This window comes from Callorhinchus milii, unplaced genomic scaffold, assembly GCF_018977255.1.
Source record: "Callorhinchus milii isolate IMCB2004 unplaced genomic scaffold, IMCB_Cmil_1.0 Scaffold2, whole genome shotgun sequence".
NCBI classification, from domain to species: domain Eukaryota; kingdom Metazoa; phylum Chordata; class Chondrichthyes; order Chimaeriformes; family Callorhinchidae; genus Callorhinchus; species Callorhinchus milii.
In genome coordinates, this window is record NW_024704743.1 from 36717740 (window position 1) to 36741430 (window position 23691).

At 40.6% G+C, this 23691-nt stretch overlaps 1 protein-coding gene across 1 annotated transcript in view; it reads left to right on the forward strand.

Moving 5' to 3' along the window:
- Positions 1-23691, forward strand: part of ulk4 (unc-51 like kinase 4) — a 261176-nt gene that overhangs the window by 156120 nt on the left and 81365 nt on the right. The window contains exons 28-30 of the mRNA XM_042332045.1: positions 1310-1361; positions 1474-1618; positions 7837-7929. Coding sequence (XP_042187979.1) covers positions 1310-1361; positions 1474-1618; positions 7837-7929 — 290 coding nt within the window. The remainder of the gene's footprint in view (positions 1-1309; positions 1362-1473; positions 1619-7836; positions 7930-23691) is intronic.

A 23691-nucleotide genomic window follows, 5' to 3' on the forward strand; every position in this document is an offset into this window, starting at 1 on the left:
ACAAAATACACAGTCAATCCACTTTACAATGCATATATGTATCCCGTGAAACATTTTGAGACGTCTCAACAATGTGATAAGGCACTATATCAAATGCAAGGATTATTATTATTAAGATGTTCCTGCCTGTATGGCTCTGTACCACACCACACAGTGCATTTATATTAGGGGAAACTGATTATTCAACAAAGACTTCTGATTGGGAGAACATAAATAGACTGTTTCCTCTGTTTGGTGAGTCCATGACCAAGAGGGTAATGAAGGTAATGAGATTGTGGAACTCACAGCCTGAAGCAGTGGTTGAATCAGATAGTGTAGTTGCATTCAAGAGGAAAGCAGACCTTCACATGAGGGAGAGAGGAATAATAATAATCCTTGCATTTGATATAGAGCTTTTCATGTCTTCTAGATGTCTCAAAGTGCTTCACAGAATATACACTAAAGTGAATTGACTGTTTATTTGTGGGCAAAACGCAGCAGCTGATTGCACATAGCAGTGTCCCACAAACAGTCGTGGATTGAGTAAACAAATTATTATTGTTTTTTTGAGGGACTGTTATCCCCAGAAAAGAATATGTATGGGATGGAGTAAGGAATGGGTCAAGACCCGGGTTGAGTATAAACACTGACACAGACAGGTTGAGTCGATTAGCCTGTTCCATGCTGTACGTTCTTTGTAATCTTTAGCAATATTATTTTTCATCAGTATTAACCACAGTCTCAGATACACGACCAAAAGAGAATTTAAGATATTGCCAAGCATGATTTGAGATTATCCTCGGTATCTGGGCACCAGTATGTATTCTGATTTAATCACAGGTATAGAATATTTATAAATTTGCTGTATTTCTCTTCAGAATTGAAAGTTTGTTCGTCGTCACCTTTTTCTTAACATAGTATTATTGAGATCCTAGAGATCTAAAATACCTTGTGATATTATGCCTTAAAATTTAAGGTAGTGCAGAATTTTGGAATGGTCTTAAATTCAATCTTAATTTCAAGCCGTTTTTCCAATTTCTTTTAAGAACTGCAGAAAATAGGATTCCAATTTAAGACTGAATTTAAGAATTTTCCCGAATTGTGCATGATGTTAAATTTTAACGCAATGGTTTTAAGGCCGTGAGGTTTTTTGGGACAACAATACTTGGAATTTTTACTGCTACTAATTTTATAAAGATATTATTTTGAAATAAGTAGCAATTCTTGTGATAAATTACATTTATTTTAGTAAACCTAATTCCATTGGGTTAGTAAAAATGACAAAACAACTAAGAATTTCTCTTTAATCATTGCATATTACTTCTTTCAGGTTGTTGACTGCATTCTCCCAGCCTTGGTTTCATTGGTGCTTAGTCAGAATGGTAAGAGCAGTCATGTATCCAATATCCATTGGTGCCGCCTTTCATTCCTTTTTTAAAAAAAATTTGGAAGGAGAAAATTTTTTAACTTTTTTACGTTCGCTTGTCTTTCAAGTGGAGTGGCGGATCTTCACCTTGCGTTTGTTGGCAGAAACTGCATTGCTGTTGGTGAACCAAGAGACTATGTCTGAAGAGAAAAGGGAGAAGCCTTCTACAAATGGCAAACTGCTGTCTCTCATGAAGGAATATCTGCTCCCTCAGTAAGTGAATGCCACGTGGTGGACTGTTAGCTCAATTATATTATTGACTGCTAGCATATTGAATTGTTAAGGACACTCTGACCTTCTAGTGTTTTATTTCATAATCATCAAAGAATCAATCTGTGTAACATTATTTTTAACATGCTCTGACCTTTATTAAAACATTAAGTGATTGAAAAGTGGTTGAAATTTTTAAGAATGATAAAGAGTGCAACCTTTTCAGCAGTCAGTTGCAATTTATTGGCAGCTTTGCATTTGTATTGCTAGTTTTTAAAGGCTCATAAAAATATGTTCTCACTCCTGAATGGCCCCGGTGACTCTTGCTTTAGAAGCAGTGGTAGAGATAATAGGAGAGTGGGAGTGATGACTTCCCCTTCACCCCCCACAGTCCCCCCCGGTGGCTTTTAGGCATATGATGACATCTTTACCTCCCACTCCGGCTCTCTTCATATTGCTTTCCGCGCTGCCTCATACCTCCCACTCCACCTCGCTTCCTATCATTCTGGAAGCAGATAGTAGAGTGATGGGAAGAGAGGCGGAGTGGGAAGTACGACAGCAAGTAGAGTGATGGGAAAAGAGATGGAGTTGGAGGTACGGAATGAGGCAGCTTGGAAAGCGACAGGAAGGTGGCATCAATGATGGCTCAGCCCTCACCCCTCTCCCACTGGTTGCAAACCTGCCTCTGCCACCTTTTAGAAGCTCTTGTGTGGACGTAGGTTGAGGACTGATTCACACTTTTCAATGGATAAGCTGCCACCACTCACTGAGCAGGGGCACGAACAAAAATGATCACTTGAGCAACGTGCCAGAGAATGTCGGTTACTGTGGAACCAACATAAGCCAGCAGGTCATACCAAAAATTGAGGGATTATAGTCTATTTTGAGTATATACAAAACAGATGACCGGTTTTATACATAATTCTTTTTCAAACTGTATTTAAAAATGTATTAGAAAACTGTCTGAAATATGTATTTAACATAAGATTACAGGACTATTTACAAAGTGGCCTAATTAAAATGCAGAATATTTATACTAATGTAATTAAATTCAAAATATTTCTTATATGCACCACAGATTTTATGATTATTTAAACTATAATTAATTGTACTCATGTTCACAATTCTTGCTTGTCCGTAGAATTGAATTAAAGCGGCGTAAAGGGAGACAGGGGAGGTAAAGGCATAATGGGGAATGAGAAGAGATGCAGACCACCGTGACAAAAACAAATATTGGACAGAGAGAAAAATTATACCCCATAACCAAAATCATTAAATATCTTGGCACATTCAATTAAGTTCACACACAAGAAAAACAGTTATACAGTACAAGAGGGGAAGTCATGTAATCAGATCACAAAATGTAATGCAGTTTTCAAAACGTTGTCACATTGTCTTGAACACAAAATAAAAACAATTTTTGGTTCCTACACAAGCAAGACAAATGTTGACAAACATTACTTAAATGGAGTCACTGTGCCATTATGTCCTACACCTTTTCGTTGCTTCTTCTCTGTACTCTTAATATTCCTAGCTTATGCATGTGCCTAACACCTGAATTTTAGAAACATTTAAGTATGTATTGTATAATTATCCTTGCGTTTAATTTGGCACCTTATCAAATTGTCAAAATGTCTCAAGGAGCTTCACAGGATTTTTATAGTAAAGTGTGGTGACTGTGTATTTGTAGACAGATGTGGCAGCCAATTTGCACATAGCAACGGCCCGCAAACAGCCATGAGTGACTACTTTTATTTGGAGCATTGTTAGCCAGGTCACTGGAAGAACATCCCTTCTTTTTTTGAGTAGTGCCTTGGGATCTTTAACATCCATTTGAATAGGCAGATGAGACCTCAGTTTGACATCTCATCTGAAGGACAGCACCCCCAACAATGGAGCGCAGTATGTTGGAGCATCAGCCGAGACCAGGGTTATCCAATACGTAAGCCACAAGCCACATAGGGCAAACTGGGAATCCAGATGTGGTAAAATTGCATTTATTGAAATGAAAAAAGATCAATAGACACAGTCGAGCATGTGTTCTGAATACTCCTATTTGTACGGAGTATACGTGTGTACTTTGACCTTTTTGTGCATTTGTTGGTAAAATGGTAAGACAAAAAGCAGCGTATGCAACTGTTTTTTGATTGTTGTGTGAGCTTTATTTCCCTGGTTACTGCGTAATGGTTATTTGCTAAAATTTGTGTAACACGGGTGAAAACGCTGGTTTTCAGCACCATGGAAACACCAGCGATATTGTATGGAGAGGGGAGCTGTCAATTGTGATCAGCTCAACCAGAAGAAAGCAAGCCCAGTCAATACCACGCAGCTCCAACAAGGCACGCCATGGTGAAGGGCAAGCAGCATCCAACTGGATGGAAAACAGGGGTGGGTCTGGTGCATCTCGTGAATGAAAAATAAAGGGAAGACTGCAGCGTTTCACACTGACTGGTGGTAGATGTTTGTTAAGTAAATATACATGTTAAGGTCATTTACCAATATTGTGTGAGTGTATGTAAGGTGTTTTCTACCACAATTAGCGCCTGTGGCTAAAATGGTGTTGACGTAGCCATACCTGTGGCTGGTCAGAGATTTCTATTGGACAACACTGACCTTGACAGTGAGCTCAAAGTCCCAAAGTTGAATCTGTGATTCAAAATTGAAGTGCAATATTGAAACACAGCAATTTCTTTGGGGGGGGGGAAAGTTTTCATGTGAACTATTTTACCCACTATTGTATGAGTGCTTATAGCTTGTGTGTCCAGTGCCTTGGGATGTCCTCCTGATATAATTTGTTGTTGGTGATCCAATACAATGCAACTCTGGGATTCAGAAACTTGTCATTTCAGGTTCTGTCATTCCTCTCCAGCTCAACACTCTTGTGGTCTAACTAAGTCACGTGGCAAAGGGTGGGGAGGAGGCAGGATTGCTCTGTGGCCCATCTGGCCTGATGGTTGAAGCCAGCTTTTTCTAAACATTATTAATACATTGTCAGATCTCCTGCTAAGCTCTTTGGTTGGTTAAGTTTGCATTCAANCCCCCCTTGCAGTTTCTTCTTCCTAAATATAGTCTTGTGGTTTTTCAGAATGGGGAAGGGAATCTCCTGCGCCTAAAATCAATTCCTTTCTGGGTGATATAGGTCACTTCCAAGTCAGTTAAACAAGCCTTGTGTGTCTCCAATATGATTTTCCAATCACCAGACCTGAATAACTGCTCATATAGCACACTAGATACCTACATTATCTGCTTGTCTAGGTTCCTAAGCTGTGATTTTCATGGCTGAGCTCTCTATGGATGTGTTAATTGCCCAGGATCTAGAAGTTGTGTTGCTGCTGAGCAGAATGTATTGTGTTCCCATGTGCTCAGCAGTTAGCCAGCGTACACAGGGATCTGCTGCTGGTACCCAACATCCAGAAAAGCAGCACCCATGTATCAAGCAGGATCATTTCAATTTGATAGATTAAGAAGTATGTTCCTTCAGAACAGAAGTTAATTTGAGGTTGATGGTGTTATTCTTCACTATATCGAATGAAGCTGGTGCTTCATGACCCCTGTTAGACTCCAGTGGATCAAGAAGTATTTATATTTAGCTGTTCCTGGACTATAATTTATTAAATTTTATTTAGCTCTAGTCAGAGAAGTTCTAAAGCCCCTGTGGTTATGCCATTCCTTTCATTACATTATCCATGCTGTTCTCCATTTAATTACTCAAAATGCTTCTCAGCTGTTTCTTAGCTGGCACCAGCAGAGACTCGGTGGGTTGAATGGCCTCTGTTAATGTTGGAATTTCTATGACTCTTCTAGTCAGAGCATTTAGTCCTCACTGATCAAGGCAACCAGAGCCGCCTAAATAGCACTCCCTTCTCTCCTGGCTCATATCCCTATCTAATAATTATGGCTAAGTGATTTTGCTGCAGACTAATAGATCCTACATTACTCCTGTTCCCTATCACATAATTCCTATTTGAATATTAAAATTGATGTCAAAGGATGTAGTTTACGCTTGAACTTTCACTTACCATTAAATATGATTCATGGCTATCAGCACTAAATTCATCTGTGTTCAATTTCTCTCTATTTTAGAGCAAAGTGCTTTCACCTTCAGTCGCTGTAGAATTCTGAAAAAGAGGCTTCAGTTTTTCAGGGCTTATACATTTAGCTTAGAATAGCACAATTGAACATAAGATGCTCTTTACTTAATATGAGCGCCTTCAAAACTGTTTACCCAAAGAAGACCCAAATTTAACTATTTGAAGAAAGACAGAATAGTTCCAGATGGGACATCATTTGTGCCTTTTGCCTCAATTTTAAGATTTTTTTCTGCATGCACCCTGTCGTACCCATATGAATAAGGTAACATATAGCCCAAATTGTAGTGAAGCACTCATTTTAACTCAAAAGTTAAAAAAGTTCTTGTCCACGTTATCAAATTGCTCTTCAATTCCCTCTAGTATAGCTGGAATACAATGCACAATCTTTCGAAATGAGACAGTGGAGCTGAAAATACGCTCCTCTTCAAAACATTAGTGTTAGTGATGCGTGGCCACCTACTAGAAAAAAGTGCCTCCTGCTGTAAACTATATTTTCTGCAGGGAATCTCCTTGTGTGTCATGCCATTCCATGAGATCGTAGCTCCAAGGAGATCTGCGGTTGGGGCTAAGGGCTCAGACATTGCTGTGATACACAAGGGATTTGTTCAGGAATATGCAATTTACATCATGAGAAGCTTTTTCTGATGGTAAAGTGCCAGGAATGTTACTACTTTCAATTATTAATGGTGACTTATCACAAGGATATTGATAATTATTGGCTGTTCAATATGNTTTTTTGGTTACTGCATTTCATTGAAGCCTTAATTTGGCCCGCCCCACCATCGACAGTTGGGCCTTCAGCCTCTCTGCCTCCACCCTTTGGAACTCCATCCCCCAGTCCCTACACCTTGCTCCCTCCCTTGCCTCCTTCAAGGGTCGTCTCAAGACTCTCCTACCCTTAGCCTTCCTGCCCTCTACCCATCCTGATCCCAACCCCAGCTTGGGTCCAAATCCCTGACTATCCAGGGCCTTGGGACATCCTCCCAACATGAAAGGCACTATACAAATGGAATTTATTATTGTTATTGCTTTCAAGGTGAGCACTGTTTCAACCCATCAACTTCATTTACACAGGAATAATTTACCACACTAAAATGATTAGACATCAATAGTGGAGTTAAATAAACCTCTACAGTAGCCCTTTCAGCTGGAACATTTTTGACATTCCATGAAGATTTTTCACATTAGTATTTACCTTGGTAACTTTCACTGATTTTACGTCTGAACTTCCTAATAGGTTTTTCCTTCAGATTGTTACTTTATTACTGGTGACTTATCACGAGGATATTGCGAATTTATTTGCTGTATTAAATTTTTTTATAGCGCCTTATCACGTCATCGAGACATTTCAAAGCGCTTCACAGAATATACTGCAAAGTGGATTGACTGTATATTTTGTGGCTGAAACACGGCAGCCAATTGCGCACAGCAGTGTCCCTTTTTTTTGAAGGAATTGTTACCCCTGGAAAAACAATCTGCTCAGCGACTAACAACCGGGCTCCTACTTACTGCTAGGTGAACAGAGGCATGTGGATGGTGTAAGGAAACTTGTCTAACGTTTCGCTCTGCCTGGGAATCGAACCAGGTCCTCTTGCTTGCGAGGCGAGTGCTCTAACCGCTAAACTACAGGACTCCACAAGTTTAAAATGAAAAAGTCTGGAGCGAGACCAGAGATTTCTTTCCCCCCATTGAATCGTGACTATGTGGAACAGACTCCCGTAAGAGCAACTGGTGATGTGACTAATTCAAATAAGTTTTTTTTTGTGAACAAAATTCGAATGATGTGGATATAGGTGCATATTGAGAGGAGCAATATTGAAAGGAACAGAATGGTTTGTGCACTCTCATAACCTGAGGAAGGATGGAAACAGGGACAGTAAATAGGATGGGAGTTGCTGGCAGTTAGCTAAGGTTGGCACCAGTGGCAGTGTGGAATAAGGTGTTGGCCACACATCCTTGTCTGCAACAGTTGCGTGGCCAGGGAGAACCCACTAACAAAAAAACGGAAAGGAGGACAGTACCTTCATGTGATGGGTTTGCGCATGTGTCTGACCCAAATAATTGGAAGTTATTTTTTTAAGATATTTTTCTATTTGCTGATTTCCAAGCTTTGCAACTTATTTTTTCCAGTTATGACCAGATCTTGATGGAGCCTGACCCAGTGCCAGTCTATGCCTTGAAGCTGCTTGTTTCACTGACTGAACTTAGTCCTGCTTTTATCAGGTAAACTGCCATCTTCTATTGATGTTTCATTGTTATAGGGGGGAGTCGAGAACCAGGGCTTCACAACAGGATTAATAAGAGCATCTCAGAGTTGCCAATGGGGATTCCTGACGATAACTGGTAGTATTTTGTGCTCAATTTGGAATTTCTTCCAGCACTTTCAAGCAGAGATCCTGTGAGTTGGTCATGCCGTATTGCTAATTACCAGCAGGATTCCCATTAGTGAATTTCAGTCAGATTAATAAATCCTGATGCAAACTACCATGATTTCAAATCCATTTTTTTTTAAAAAAACACAGCGTTGATTCTTTAGCCTCTATTTGAAGCTCCATAGGGAGAACATCACAAACAGAACAGAAAAAGCTGGAGGACATTGGAAGTTTTATGACAGACCTTAGACAGACAACGGAACATGGGGAAAGGATAAAGTAATAGAGGGAGAATATAGATAGGATTTTTTAAAAATATATATATATATTCTACCTTCTTCCCTTTAGGGAAGCTATAAAATACATCCACCTAAAAAATACACATTCACTACACTTCACAGTAAATCCTGTAAAGCGTTTTGAGACATCCTCCCAAAGTGAAAGATGCCATACCAAATTCAAGGATTATTATTATTATTGTTTCTAAAAATATGAATAATGTAATGGTGTTTCTTCAGCCTACCTCTAACCCAGCAGGTCCCGCCGTGTAGGAGATATAGGAATAATAGGCAGCCTACACATTTGTTCCATGACAAAGATGAGTAACACTGCAAACCTGGGGCATTTTTATGAAATGATAAATAAATAGTACTTAAGCATTTTCCACTACTATAATTATTATTTACAGCTCAAAAGGTCACATGAATAATACTGTTAATAATAGTACCATTTTCAGATGCAAGAATTGGACTGGAACATCTTTAGTTTGTTACAGATCCTTTGTGCTCAACCAAGTCTGGTTTCAATATATTTTTAGAGTATGAATTAACTGAATAATAACCAACTCTGTAATCTAACAGATGAAATATGTTTATGTTTTGGCCAAAGCCCACCAAAATGACAATGTTTCTGTACTCGTTTGGGATTCAGTCAGTGCAGAGGGCAATGTTTAAAACTATGTGGAACATTTTGGTAACAGACATGTAAGGAGTTTGGTACCCTTACATTATTTGGGATGGGGAGGGGGATGAGTTAAGTTTTCCTTTCACAAGCTGTGTATTGCAGGATTGCAGCACATTTCCTGCAGGACAGTGAGTACTGTGTTCTTGGCTGATGATCCCTTTTTTTCAAGAAAGGATCTTTGTGAAAAAGACAAGTGTGAAATAGAATTACTTCAACTTTCTTTGTAAAAAAATTATCTGAGTGGAATTCTTGTGACCCGAAGGTTAGTAATAAAAATCAGAAATGTAAAACGTCCATAGCAAATTTGCCAGGATCACTAACACCACATTCCTTTCTCATCACTAAGTTCTTTTTGTGTGAGATGGTTTGGCTGCAGAGAAAATGGAAACATTGTGGTGTAATCTCTGACCTGGAGTATTTCTGAAATCTCCCTTGACAAGATCATGCTTGCAGGCCGCAAACGACAGCATGATTCTCACGCAGTACAAAGTGAGATGTGTGAAGTGGCTTCACTTTGTTATGTGATGTTGTGGTTCTTAAGATACTATTAAAAGCATATGGTATACTGGGACTGTTAACGGGGATCTGCCCGTGTCATATCCCATTGGCTAACTGTTCTTCACTATGCTCAGCCCTACCGGCAGTGCAGAGCCTGTATTGTGTTCTGGTCGGACTGCACATTTAATACTGAATACAGTTTTGATCACTGTAAACAGAATGGGGTTCCCAAGCCTAGAGCTTGGTGCAGAGGAAAGTAATGAGAATGATCCCCAGTGTTAGAGGAATATCCGCAGACATGAGGTACGTTTCCACATGTATGCGGATGACACCCAACTATATCTCTTTGCCTCCACCCTGAACTACAGGCGTTCTGACCGACTGCCTGTCCGCCATCAAGTCCTGGATGAGGGACAACTTTCTCCAACTCAACGTCAGCAAGACCGAGGCCTACCTGATTGGCTCGCACCAGCGCCTCCGCACCTCGGGCGCTGGCAGCATCAGCCTCCATGGCTGCACACTCAACCTCACTAAGCCAGTCAGGAACCTGGGTGTCTTGTTTGACCCTGAACTGTCCTTTCTCCCCCACATACACCCATGACTGGCACTGCCTACCACCACCTCCGCCACATTGCCAGACTCCGCCACTGCCTCACCCCTCAGGCTGCTGAAATTTATCCATGCATTCATCACATCAAGGCTCGATTAAGGAAACTCCCTCCTCATCGGCCTTCCCAACTCTTCCCTTCAAAAGCTGTAGATCATCCAAACCTCTGCAGCTTGTGTACTCTCGCGCACCAGGCTCTGTGATCCCATCGCTCCCACCTTCACCCAAATCGACTGGCATCCCATCCCCCAGAGGATTGAGTTCAAGATCCTTGTCCTCACTTTGAAGGCCATCCATGGCCTTGCCCCCTCCTACTTCCATGACCTGCTGACTCCCTACCAACCTGCCCGCTCCCTCCGTTCCGCGGGCTCCGGTCTACTCCATGTCTCCCACCTGTCCCGCCCTACCATCAGTGGCCGGGCTTTCAGCCTCTCTGACCCCATACTCTGGAACTCCATCCCGCAGTCCCTTCGCCTCACTTCCTCCCTGTGCCTCCTTCAAGGCCGGTCTCAAGACCCTTCTCTTCGAACATGCCTTTGGTCTCCCTCCCACCTCTCTGCCTTCCCTCACCCCTACACCACCCTTCCCCCATGCTCGGGCCTGACACCTGACTGTCCAGCACTTTGGGACGTCCTCCCAACATGAAAGGGGCTCTATAAATGTAATTTTGTTGTTGTTGTTGTTATTGAATAAGCTACCAGCTAGGACAATAGAAAATTGGGGAAATATTTGTCAGATAGTGAGGGCCCATTTGCCGAATTCTGTGGAAAATTGCAGAGCGTTGATTAGTGCTATTGAGAGATACATTTTGTGAAACAACACAGGTCAAAATTATAGGCATATATTTCCTGAAAATGTAATTATGTTTAAAATACTAAAAATGTTAATGTGAATAGTACAGCACTTACCAAGAATTTGTCGCAGGAGCTCAGGTTTGGCCGGACGTCGAGCAAGTATATGGCAGTAGTGTCATGCAGATGGTATTTCTATCATGGGTCCCTCAATAGCGAGTGAAGCTGATTTCCCGTTCCCGCCGTTTTTGCGATCCTAACACTCCCCGCACCGGGCACTCGCGACCGGAGCTGCTGCACCCACCGTAGCAGCGTTGAGCAACCAGCGCGCAGAGGACCGAGACTATGTATACAAGTTTGTAGCAGAGGAGGGCGTTTCTAGCGGCTTCTGCAGAAAAATTGCGGCCACAATCTTCTGTTGGCCCAGGTTATGAGCAACGATTAGACAAGCTAGGGCTCTTCAGCCTTGAGAGAAAGATGACTCCGAGGGGACCTTATTGAGATATATACATTTTTTAAAGGGATTGGAAAAGTAAAGATAAATACTTTAGGATGTGTGAAGACAGTGAACGAGAGCACATGAGCTTAGAGTTGTAAAGGGCAATTACAGGGCAGATACCAAGAAGTTTTTCCTTACTTTAAAATCTTATTTTAATATAATTTATGTATTCTGCCTTGGGCAGTTGTTGCTTAACTTGGAAACAGTTATCCTGTAAGCAAACTTGAAGATGTAAGTTTACAGAGGAAACAGCGGGAGACTTCTCCATTGCCCATAGACCCACGGGCAGCAAAGCCAATTTCAAGATCCTCACCTTGTATTCAAGGCCCTGCACTCCTCTGCACCCCCCTACCTCTCTGACCTCTCTCCTCAAATCAGTACCCATTGCCTCCGTTCCTCCAGGTCTGGCCTCCTCCTCGTCCCCCGAGTCCTCTGTTCCACCCTCGGCAGCCGTGGAGGGCGCTATATAAATGCAAGTTGTTGTTGTTATAGTGCCACCACCAATATGCATCTAACATCAACCAACACAATCCAGGGGTTGATATCTCTGGCCACTTCAGCTGAGTACCACTTAGGGAGTGTATACAATACAATACAAAATTACATTTGTATAGCACCTTTCACGTCGGGAGGATGTCCCAAGGCACTGGACAGTCAGGGCAGTCAGTATTTACCCATTGAACCAGTAAAGCAGCTAAATACAATCTTGCATCTAATGTCACCATGCAACAGGCAAGGCAAACACTAGTAGGCAAATTATTTGAGGGTGTAACCTGGCTTTTATTGGTGGAAACAGACAAGGGGGGCAACATGCATGTTTCCTCTTAACCCAATAGCTCTGAAATCTGCTAGTAGTCTAAAGGTGAGAGCAGTTTGAGGTAACTGAGTCCCAGACTTTCAATTCGCCAGTTAAATTTTGTTGAATCTTACTTCTTTTTCCAATGCAAAGCATAGTATAGGTCTCTATTTCAATAATATCTTATGCAGTAGCAGTAACAGCACTGAAACCTTTTTCTGGGAAACTCTTGAGCCAAAACACTGGAGCTGATTAATAAGGGACCCTTTATTTAGAGTAGTCACCAATTAGGATCATGTGATTTTGACCCAAAGCTTATACAAGGAGTAGTCGCTAACATGTAAGTATGTTTTCCCAGTTGGTTTGAGTGACCTACTGATGATATGTGAAGAATACATTGATGTGAACAGTGATAGCTACTGTTAGAGAAGAGTAATGTGCCTTCTACTTCAAAAGTGCATGGATATAGAAACAGATTTGTACAGAACTATAAAAGAACATTGCGGGCCCAAAGTTTAAAACAAATACTAAAATTACTAAGATGACCAAGTAATCCTATACCATATCTCTTATGCTCTTCAATTGATTCCTTCGCAAACTAGCTATTTAATTCTCTCTTGAATTTGCCACCTCAGTCTGGCTCTATGATTTCTGTTTTACATTGTTGGTGTTCCTTCTAGATTTTGTGATCATGTTAAACATCTAAAATATATTGCTGTTAGTTTACTGAATCAATTATTAGATTAAGCATGTAAATCTAAAAAAAACTGTGTGACTTTTTGCAAGCATCTGGATTTTACATTGAAATGTCTTGGTTGGATCAGAAATTGTATACATTGAAAATTAATAAGGCATAGATCCAATGTTTATTTATCCGAATTGAACTGTGCTGCAGATGTAAATCCAAGCTGTTGGTAGCCAAATACAGCAAACTTGGACCTTCTGAACTTCCCTTCTTAACAACAACTTGTATTTATATAGCGCCCTCCACGCTGGGCAGCGTCTCAGACCGCTTAACAATGGTGGGGCCCAAGGCCGAGCCAGTGGGAGGGGGAGGTTGACCATAGGTGCAGTCGAAGAGGAAGGTCTTCAGGCGCGACCTGAAGATGGGGAAGGAGGGAGTGAGGCAAAGGGGTTGAGGGAGGGAGTTCCAAAATTTCAGGGCGTAATGGTTGAAGGCACGGCCACCGATAGTGGAGTGGAGGAATCAGGGGACACAGAGGAGGCCGGACCCAGTAGAGTGGAAGCAGCTCTGTGGGGAGAGAGGAAGTTAGAGAGATGGGAGGTGGCAAGGAATGGAGGGATTTAAACACTAGAGTGAGGATCTTGAAATCCATCCGCTCTGTGACAGGGAGAAATTGTTCTAACAGAAACTGTAATTGTTAGAACAGAAACCTAATGTAGGTGAGGTATATTCTGGTGCTTTGTTTTCTTTGTGTTTATAACATATAGCAATAATGTATGCAAGAAAGTAGTGCAGGTCACTAACCTTGACACAACTTTATAATATTCAATGGACTTTTTCTCCCAATCACCTCATCCGATCTCATTACAAAGTAAATTTAAACAGAATTTGTCCTTCCTGCGACTTTCCTTTTAGAATCGGTTGAGTTTGCTAAGAACTGAAATGCAGTATAATCTAGACTGCAAACTACAACATATTTTACGTTCCTATTTTAGTACTGCAATTTACAGGTCACTTTCCTATATTTAGAAGAATAAGTAGGCAATTAGGTATAATACAATTTACATTTATATACAGCCTTTCACATTGGAAGGACATCTCAAAGCGCTTTACATTGATGTCTGGGCACCCAAGCTGGAGAATGGGAGCTGAAGAGGGAGTACAGAATAGTATATTACCAGATTTGACAATAATTCACTTGATTTACATTGGATTCTCTTCAAATGAAGCATTCCAGCTACACATTTATTTGGCACTGATCTGTATTATGTTGAAGAGCAATATTAACCATGAGATTTGTTTTTAGATCTCTTAACGTTTTATGTTGCTATTTAAGATGCTTCCCAAAATGTTATCATATTGAGCAGCTCAGTTTGTCTCAGTTCGTGATTTCATTCTGCATGAAGTCTCACAGGTCTATAGTCAGCAGCAACATTAGAAGTACTGTATTTCTATATATCCTGTATTCTCCTGTACGTGTCAACTGAGCCACGAGATTAAAAGGCAGTTGAATGATAGAACCTGAGATATCAAGTCACCTGAGGCCTGAAATTCTATCTTTGCTCGTAAAACTACTTTATCTTAACATTTAAGATGACACAGGATTGTGGAAAATTCTTTTTTATTTTTGGGCAGCCCAACACATGTGGAAACCCATCAGTATCCAAACCAAACTGAGAGTTCAATGCATCCCACCAGAGAAATTCCAGAGATATTGCACACTCTCTCCCTGGAGGAACACATCTGCTTACCTAATTCCAGAAAGTATTATAATAATCCTTGCAATTTGATATTGTGCCTTATCACATTGCCGAGACATCTCAAAGTGATTCACAGGATATACTGTAAGGTGGACTGACTGTATTGTTTTTGTGAAATGCGGCAGCCAGTTTGCACAGACAAAGGTTGGCAAGAGCTACAGCTTGGGGTTCCCAGAATGTGTGATGAGGTATTGCTAGAGCCCAATCAACTAAAACCACACAGCTTGCCATTGAGAGCACTGCCTGGCAAGCTTTCCCACTGCTTGTTCAGCCGGGACCATTACCTGTGAGGGATTTGCATTAGGAGCTGAGTGGGAAGAGTACCTATCCCTAGAGACTGGAATGTCCTTCCAAGTTCTGCCATTGAGCCATGCTGGCTGGGCTGTCATCAGCATTGCTCTAAATACTGAGGATCCACCTGGCTCATGAAATGGACCACCGAGACCGCCACAGAGGGCTAGCTCCATTCCGACATTCCATTGCCAAGCATGTCATCTTGAAGCCAGTTCAGCTTTCCCTGCTTATCTCCCTCCCAAGAAAGATAATTACTAGTTGGTCATTTGATGTCTGACAACCACGGGTTTGGACCCTCACTACGTGGAAAAATTTTAAGTAAAATTCAATCTTAATTTAGAAGAAGGCTTTCTTCAAAAAGTTCTTAAAAAGAAACAGCTTTTTAAGATGGAAGCCATCATCCTTGGCTCCCGTCAAACCCTTCTCATCTGCAGTTCTGAACTGCTTAACCTTCCCTGCCTATCTTCAGACTCACAAAACCTGTAAGCAACCTTGGCTTCAGGTTTGATCTTCAGTTATCCTTCATATCCAGTCGCTAACCAGTACTGCCATCCTCCACATTATCCTCCTTATTGCCCCATCTTATTTCAAACGCTATTGGAATTCTCATTCATGCTTTTGTCACCTCCCACCTGATTTTTCCAATGCACTCCTCACCGGTCTCTCCACAAACAAGATCTCCTATAAATAAGGTCAAAATGATTCAAAACTCTACCGACTGTGCCCTCACCTATACAAGACTCTATGTGCTATCACCCCAGTTCTTGCCAGGCTCCACTGGCACAGAATGGATCAATTTCACGACCCTCACTCTCACTTCTAAATTTCATCTTGTTCTGGCACCTCCCACCTCTCCAATCTGCTCACACCCCATTCTACCCGTCATTTCAACTGCGCCTTTGGTCACCTCTCCTTCTTTAGTTCGACATTAAACCATTAAGTACTCCAAGATACTACCCGCGTGAAGGGTGGAATATAAATGCAAATTGTTGTGTTTGTTGGCTTTCAAATTAATTGAATTTATGAATCTGAACAAAAGTCAAGACTATTTTACAATTTAGTGCAGTTTTAAATTTTTAGATAAATGGTCTTAGGGCCAAAAATTAGGTAGAATTTCAGGCCTCTGAATCCCACAATTGTGCTTTCAGGGGAGTTTTCAGAGAAAAATAAATAGACTGCTTTTAGATAGCTTGAATATTGTTGTTTCTGTGTGTTTAAAAATAAATACATATGAAAACATATAAGAACATAAAAACAGTATGAGGCACCGATAAACACATAGCACAACTGAGTGGTGGGAAATGGGTTTGTGCTTCTAATCGACCACACTGCTGTGTTACTGAGAAGTAGCCAATGCAAATCAGGTGGCTAAGGGGGGTATCTTTATTGAGCCATTGTCACATCTATTGATGGCTCAAAGTAACAATGTTAGTCATCTGGGAGCAGATTGACAGGAAGGAGGAATAAAATAGCTTTTGTTTTGTAAAAGTGGGCATTTGTACGTTGGTGCACTAATTTATTTTAATTAAAAAATATTTTAGATCAAACTTAGAGATTGACAGGTTTGTTAAGCACGAGCAGAAAAGGCTGTACCATGCAGCATTCATTTCCCAAGACAACACGTCTTTTTGAGAAAGTGCATTGTCTGGTAGCAAGGTGTCAGAGAAAATTTAAAGAATCGATTTCGGTACTGAAAATGAAAATGAGTCTTCAGGGGTGAAAAAGGGCTGAGGTTAATCAGATAATGAATAGCCTGAGAGGCACCACTAATGCCTCTGGTTTTAAGTCTGTGTATCTTTGGTTAGCAACACAAAAGTAATACGATGGATGATGTCAAAAGGACATTGTTGCTATTGGAAACCACCTGGGCTGCTTCGACTGTACTAGTGTTAGAAAATAAAATCAGCCATAATCCGTTTGCAACCAGATATCTGACTGTTTTATTATTATTCGTTCGTTATTCCCCAATATCCCGACGGGTCAGACCAAAGGCCGGTACAATCAACAGATCTTATAACAGAACAATACCACCGTAGATATCTCGAGTTCAACACTGTGTCTTTACAGCACAAAAGCTTGATTCTTCATGCTTTCAGTCTTCTTGCTTACAGCTTTCAATCTTCCATCTGATATCCTCAGTCTTAGTGTTTCTAGCTCTCAGTCTTCCATCTCCTGTACCCTTGTCTCCGCAGCCCGGGATGGTCCCATCTTGCGTACCCTTGTCTCCGCGACCCAGGACGGCCCCGTACACAAAGTTATCGGAAATCTTATACCGATGTTCGTCCAATCATGGTGCGGACATTAGATCATCTGGTCAAAATCATGCTGGGTTCACGTGAACACCTCATGGGATGTACGTGACTCAGCACACATACACATTGTCATTAAGACTCCTGTTATCTGATGCTTGTTATTTTGTAAGGTGGGATCATTAGTACATTCCTTTTAAGTGACTGGTTATTTCTTATCAGTATCCCGGGATGGTACCAAGGTCCTCTAGTTTTAGCAACTTGCTTGTTAGCTGCTATTCTTGAGGGTTGCCTTTTGTTGCTCTTGAGTTAATCATGAGCGTCAGTCCAGTTGCCCCCCACACTTCACTTAAAAGTTAACTTAAAAGTTAAAAGTTAACCCTTTCGCAACATCTATTATGATTCTAACATTATACAGAAAGTGTAAATTCTAACACTAGTACCAATGTACTGCCCCAAAATGGTTACCAGATGAGACAAGGTATTTAACCCTTAATGATCAGTAGCATTCAACAGACAGAAAAGGTTTGACAGCCTGAACAGCTTGTATTAAGGGATCTTGTATGAGGGCAGATCAGATAAAGCCCTAGTTTCTTTTTTTGGAGGTGGAGGGAGTGGGGGTTCACATGATGACAGAATGCAAAGGTATCAGAAATTGAGAGTTGCTGCTCCACAAATTTATTGAATGGGATGATCGTGATTGTGGAAAGAATTTGCCTTGTTGCTAATAATGGCAGGTTTACAGTTTTAATTATATTAAGGGCATCGGTAACAGTTCACTACCAGTGTACCTCTATTCTCATTCTCGGCTGAATTTTTAGGAAAATGTGTTTCGTGCCAAGTGTTTGTTTCTGCAAAATTGAAACCCATCTAGATCCTTAAAGGTTTAAAACTAAAGTCAGTGCCCTGAGGGAGCTAAATCATGGAGCTGCGATACAAGAGGCTAACAAAATAAAGGAATAGATTCAGTACCAATGCATTTTGTTACTTGACTTTTAAGTATATTTTTTGAAAAGCTGAGTGAATGAGTGCAAGGGAAACAGTGAGTAAAATTATTTGGTTGCCTGATGTGGGGGTGTTGTGAATTCTTGCAATTTAATCTGAGGGTAGGAAATTGCAAGGAGGGTCTTGGAGCAAGATAAAGCGTTCTGCCAGAGTTCCAGAGATTAAATGGCTGACAGAACCCTTTGAAGTCAGACCGTGCCAGACAGCCTCACTCATCAATAGTGTGGCAGTAATTTTATGGAAAAGTTGGTAATCTGCTGTCCACTTGGAATGCAGACTAGACATTTAGTAAATAGAAAAGTCAGTCAATGGTAATGATTCTTTTTAATTGATTTAATTAGCAGCAATCTATAGAATAGAACAGTGCTTTTTAAATTAGATGGCACAGAATGTTACTGAACATTATGTGCTTGATAACACAGCAGTCAGGAACTTGCTGTCACAAATGTTATTTACATTCTGAAGTTGCTGCACTCAGATCAGCCTGTTTGGTAATGTCAGTGATGGTGCAGTGTATGAATTTACCACAATTCGCCCTTGTACAATAAGTTTGATCTGTTGATAACAGCTGGATGATCATAATAGTGTGTAATATAATAATAATCATAGTAATAATAATCCTTACATTTAGTATAGCACCTTTCACATGAAAGGATATCCCAAAGTGCTTCACAGGAATTACTGTAAAGTGCAGTGACTCTGTGTTTTGCGGGCGAAAATACCAGCCAATTTATGCAGAGCAATGTACCCTAAACAGCCATGAAGTGAGCGACCAGTTTTATCTGGGCATATTGGCCAGGATACCGAGAGAAACTTCCTTCTTTTTTTGAATTGTGCCATGGGACTGTTAACATCCACCTGAATAAGCAGACAGGGCCTTGGTTTAATGTCTTATCTGAAGGACAGGACTGTCAGAATATCTGACAGAACTCTGCTGAAATTCAGCTCATAAACCCATAAATGAAACATAAGATGTTTCCAGGATCCCCAAAATGGCGCAGTGTGTTGAAGCATATCCATGTCCCTCCCCCCACCCACGTAAAGCCCCCCTACCACGTCCACCACCTACATGCAGCAAAAAACTTTTCATTAGTCACAAAAGAATTATCCAGTCATCTCAAAGCATTCTCTTCATGCTCTGGTACTTCCCTACCTCTCCTACCTGCTTATTCCCCAATCCACTACCTTTGCTCAACTGGCTCTTGCCTCCTGCTTGTCCCTTGTGCTCTCCATTCCACCATCAGTGGCTACACTTCAGCCTCTACACCCCGAAACTCTGGAACACTCTCCCTCAATCCCTCCTCCTCCTCAGCCCCTCCTTCCCTATCTTTGGTCACGCCTGAAGACGTTCCTCTCGACCATGCTTATACTCACCCCCATCCCCTAACTCGATTTCAGGCTCTGGCACTGTCAAGCGTTCTGAGACGTTATCCTGCTTGAGGGGCTCGATATAAATGCAAGTTATTATTTCAGCCCACTTTGTCTTGTACCCCACTTCCTGAAGCTTCCCCGACATCTCTTTACCTCATTCCTTTCCCCATCTTCAAACCCTTCTTAAAAATCTCTCCCTACCATCCCTGAAGTATTTTCGAAATGTTCATCCAACATGGAAAGAGTTTTATTGTTACCAAGTAGAATAATGCACACAGTCTTGTAATTATTAAGGCATGCTATGCTTTGAAGAAATACTGTGAGATTAAAGTATGAAATGTAGGAGAAAAGCAAATTCAGTGACCATAAATGTAACACCATGTATGAGCTAAGGCACTGCAGAGTTTTCGTGGAACACAGATAGCACTCATTCCTCTAACAATGCATCAGCTTCAGTTTGCAGCCATCAAGGGATGCTGTTTCCAGGGAGATGCCCTTTAAACCCTTATGATATTACCCTCCAGTGTGCACTCAGCTCCACATAAACATGTGCCAGATCACATACTCCCTGCTCTGCTGGTTGGCTCGCCACAGCAAGATTCTTATTGACAAAATCAACCAAACCCATTTGAAACTTTTCTTTTTTCCTGCCTGGCATTTGAAACCATTTGAAAGAATGCACTTACAGCTGTTTCTTTCAGCTGGTCATCCAGCGCCACAGCGAGTGAGATATATCCAGCAGATGACTGAAATGCCTTGTGCTATGTTTGGAATGAGAGAGTGAGTCATTCATAATGTCTGCTGCACATACCAGTCTTGGTATTCCAAAAATTGTGGTATCTCATTGCATTTCATGAAGAAGACAAGTTGGACTATTGCCAGGTTTTAAAGTCAGATAAGGATAGTGAAGGTAGATTGTTGGTGTTCTTTGCTCTGAGCTGCCTTGTTTGTACATTGTATCTTCTATTAAGCTAAGTGCTATTCTATGAACTCTCCTACGCCCGTTTACATGTACTGTTCATTGCTTATCAACTAGATTTGATTTGTGGGTGACCAAAAAAGGGCACATAATTAACCTGATGTAAGACTTTCTTTTAGTTGTTGCAGGTCTCTGTTTTGCCTCCAGATATACCTTGTATAAATTGAGGTTAACCAGGATTTTGTATTCTGCAATCCCTCCGATTCAGACACAGATCAGGCACTTCACTGTGCCATACAACAACCAAATCCTGTGCTGCAATACTAAAGGCATGTTGCTGGTCAGAGCATTAGCTTCCCAAGCTATCAATTAGAAAGCCTCTGAATATAGTTCCTTCCTTCTCCTATACTTAGAACTTCCTACTGACATGAAAAGCACTATATAAATCTAAATTTGTATTGTATAACCAATCTGTTATAACAAAGCACTTTCTAACAGGATTCCACTGTATTTATTATAATAATAATAATAATGATAATAATAATAATAGTCCTGTATTTGGTATAGAAGCTTATCACATCGTATTTGAAAAGAGAAGTGTTCTAACCAGCAAATTCCAAATAAATTAAAGTTTCATTTCACAGTTGTTTATGGAACTTTGTTGCGTGCAAAATGATTGCTGCATTTGCCTATAAAAACATCACTTAACAGAGATTGCAAGTGAAGTGATTTGAAATGTTTAGACATTATTTGGGCATATAATCAAGGGCAATGATATTACATATTAATTTTCAGAGCTGACAAGTGGGGAAAGGGGAAATATATATATAATAAATAATCCTTGCATTTGATATAGTTCCTTATCACGTAGTTGAGACTTCTCAAAGCACTTCACAGAACATATTGTAAAATAGATTGACTGTATTTTGTGGGTGAAACACAGCAGTGTCCTACAAACAGTCATGGATCAAATGACCAAATTTATTTTTCAGGATTTATTACCCCTGGAAAACGATCTGCCAATTAACTAAAACAAAGGGCCATGGATCCGAAACATTGACTCACTTTCCTTTCTCCATAAATGCTGCCTGACCTGCTGAGTGATCCCAGCGACTTCTGTTTTTGTTTGTGAACTAAAAAATGGGTTTCTATTTACTGCTAGGGAAACAGAGGTGTGTAGAGTAAGGAAATTTGTCTAACGTTTTGCCTTTCACCGAGCCTGGGAATCAAACCCGTGTCCTCTTGCTTGCTAGGTGAGCGTGCTAACCATTAAGCTACAGGAATCCACAGTTGACACAACATTGACAACGGAACACCATTTTTGTATAGTTTGAACCCCAACCAATAAAGCATACTCCCCTCCTACACACACTCCAAACCCCCACTTGCTCTCTTTGCATTCAGTCTGGTTAAAAATGTTTATAAAAAATAGCGACTTTATTTGGTGGTCAATTTGGTGGTACCTGTGGATATCTGCGCACATTAGACTCATGAATATATAATTTTGAGGCCTCAACAGGGTATAAAGGTGCTCTTAACTAAATCAAAGGGCAGATAGAATTTGAGTTCTTTAATGAGGCTAAATGCAATGCATTTAACCGAATCAAAATTAAAATGTGATGCTCCTTTACAATACTACATTGATGTTAATGGAATATCTTCTCTGGATAAAATATTAAACTGAGGTCCTGTCTGCCCATTCAGGTGGACATCAAAGATCCCAATGTATTATTCAAAAAGTGAAAGGAGTTTCTCCTGGTGGTCTAGCCAACATTCCCCAGATAAAATTAGTTAATTCATGGCTCTCTGTGTAACACTGCTGTGTCCTAATTGGCTGCCATTTGCAAAATGAACATTCACTTTACAGTAAATCCTGTGAAACGCTTTGAGACGTGCTCCGACATGAAAAGAGCTATATCAAATACAAAGATTGTCATTCTCATTATTAATTTGGCTGAGGCTTGAAGCTCTACCCCACTTGGATATCACTTTAGCATTTTGATTTCCTTATTTTGATTGTTGTTCAAATCTAGTTGTCATCATTAACAACAACAAATTACATTTATACAGCGCCTTTCATGATGGGAGGACATCCTAAGGCGCTGGGTCAACAGTTGATGGGGCATGTAGGTATGCTTACTTTGGGAAGCAATAAAATGGCTGTCCATATCATTTGTAAAGATTATCTTGGTGTGGAGTTTTCAGCAGCAAAGTGTTAAATCCAATCAATGTATGTCAGCAGAATGAATGATTACATTGAGATCAATTGTTTGTTCTCAATTGTCCTGGGATTGCTGCTAATTGTAGACTGCTGCACTGGTAACTTTAGGGTGTGAAATATTAAAACCGTTCTGTACGTGAGAGCTAAGAGGTGCCTTCTATTTTAGAGAAATTGGAAGCTTTCGAGTAGATGCAGCAGGATATTGCAGCTTTAAAATTTAATGATTCAGCCATGTCTGTATGATCTTGTAAAGACTGGTGACCTTCCTAATAAGTTTTCAAACCCAGTTAGAAATCTTGGCAGGCTACCCAATCCAATTAGTTTCATCAGTTTTGCTGCAGTTGCTAAATACAGGACATTGAAGCATTGTTGACAATGTCCTATCCTAGAAACAAAATATATATTTTGTATACATATCACTACATGTATAATATGATCACTCTGACTACTGTATTAAGATAAATTAACTGTATTTAACACTTTCTTTGCCTTTTTGACTTTGATGCTATTTATGTTTGAATGATTGCACATAAATTTAGACAGTTACACTTTCCTCATGGCTCTGTTGCTAAAACGATGGCCTAAAGTGTATGTGTGACCTACACACCAAGCCTGTCCCAGGTTTGATTCCTGATCTCAGTTCTGGCAGTGATGGGGGTGTTATCGTTGGCCTGAGAATCCTTGAGGTAGAAAAAGAGGTGGCAATTGGGTTCCCAATACAGTCCAATAATCTCTGTCGGAAAGCGAGATGAAGAAAACATAGGCTGCTGACATGTTGTTGAATAAGCTGCTGACATTCACTGTCTAGACTCTCACACGAGGAATAGCAGCTTGACTGAGAATTGGAGGATGTCTGGTGCCTGTGGAACTGTACACCAGCATGAGTCAGTTCCTTCAAAAATGAAAATTAGAAAACAAAGGCAATAATACTGGTTAGGAGCCAACTATTTTTTTA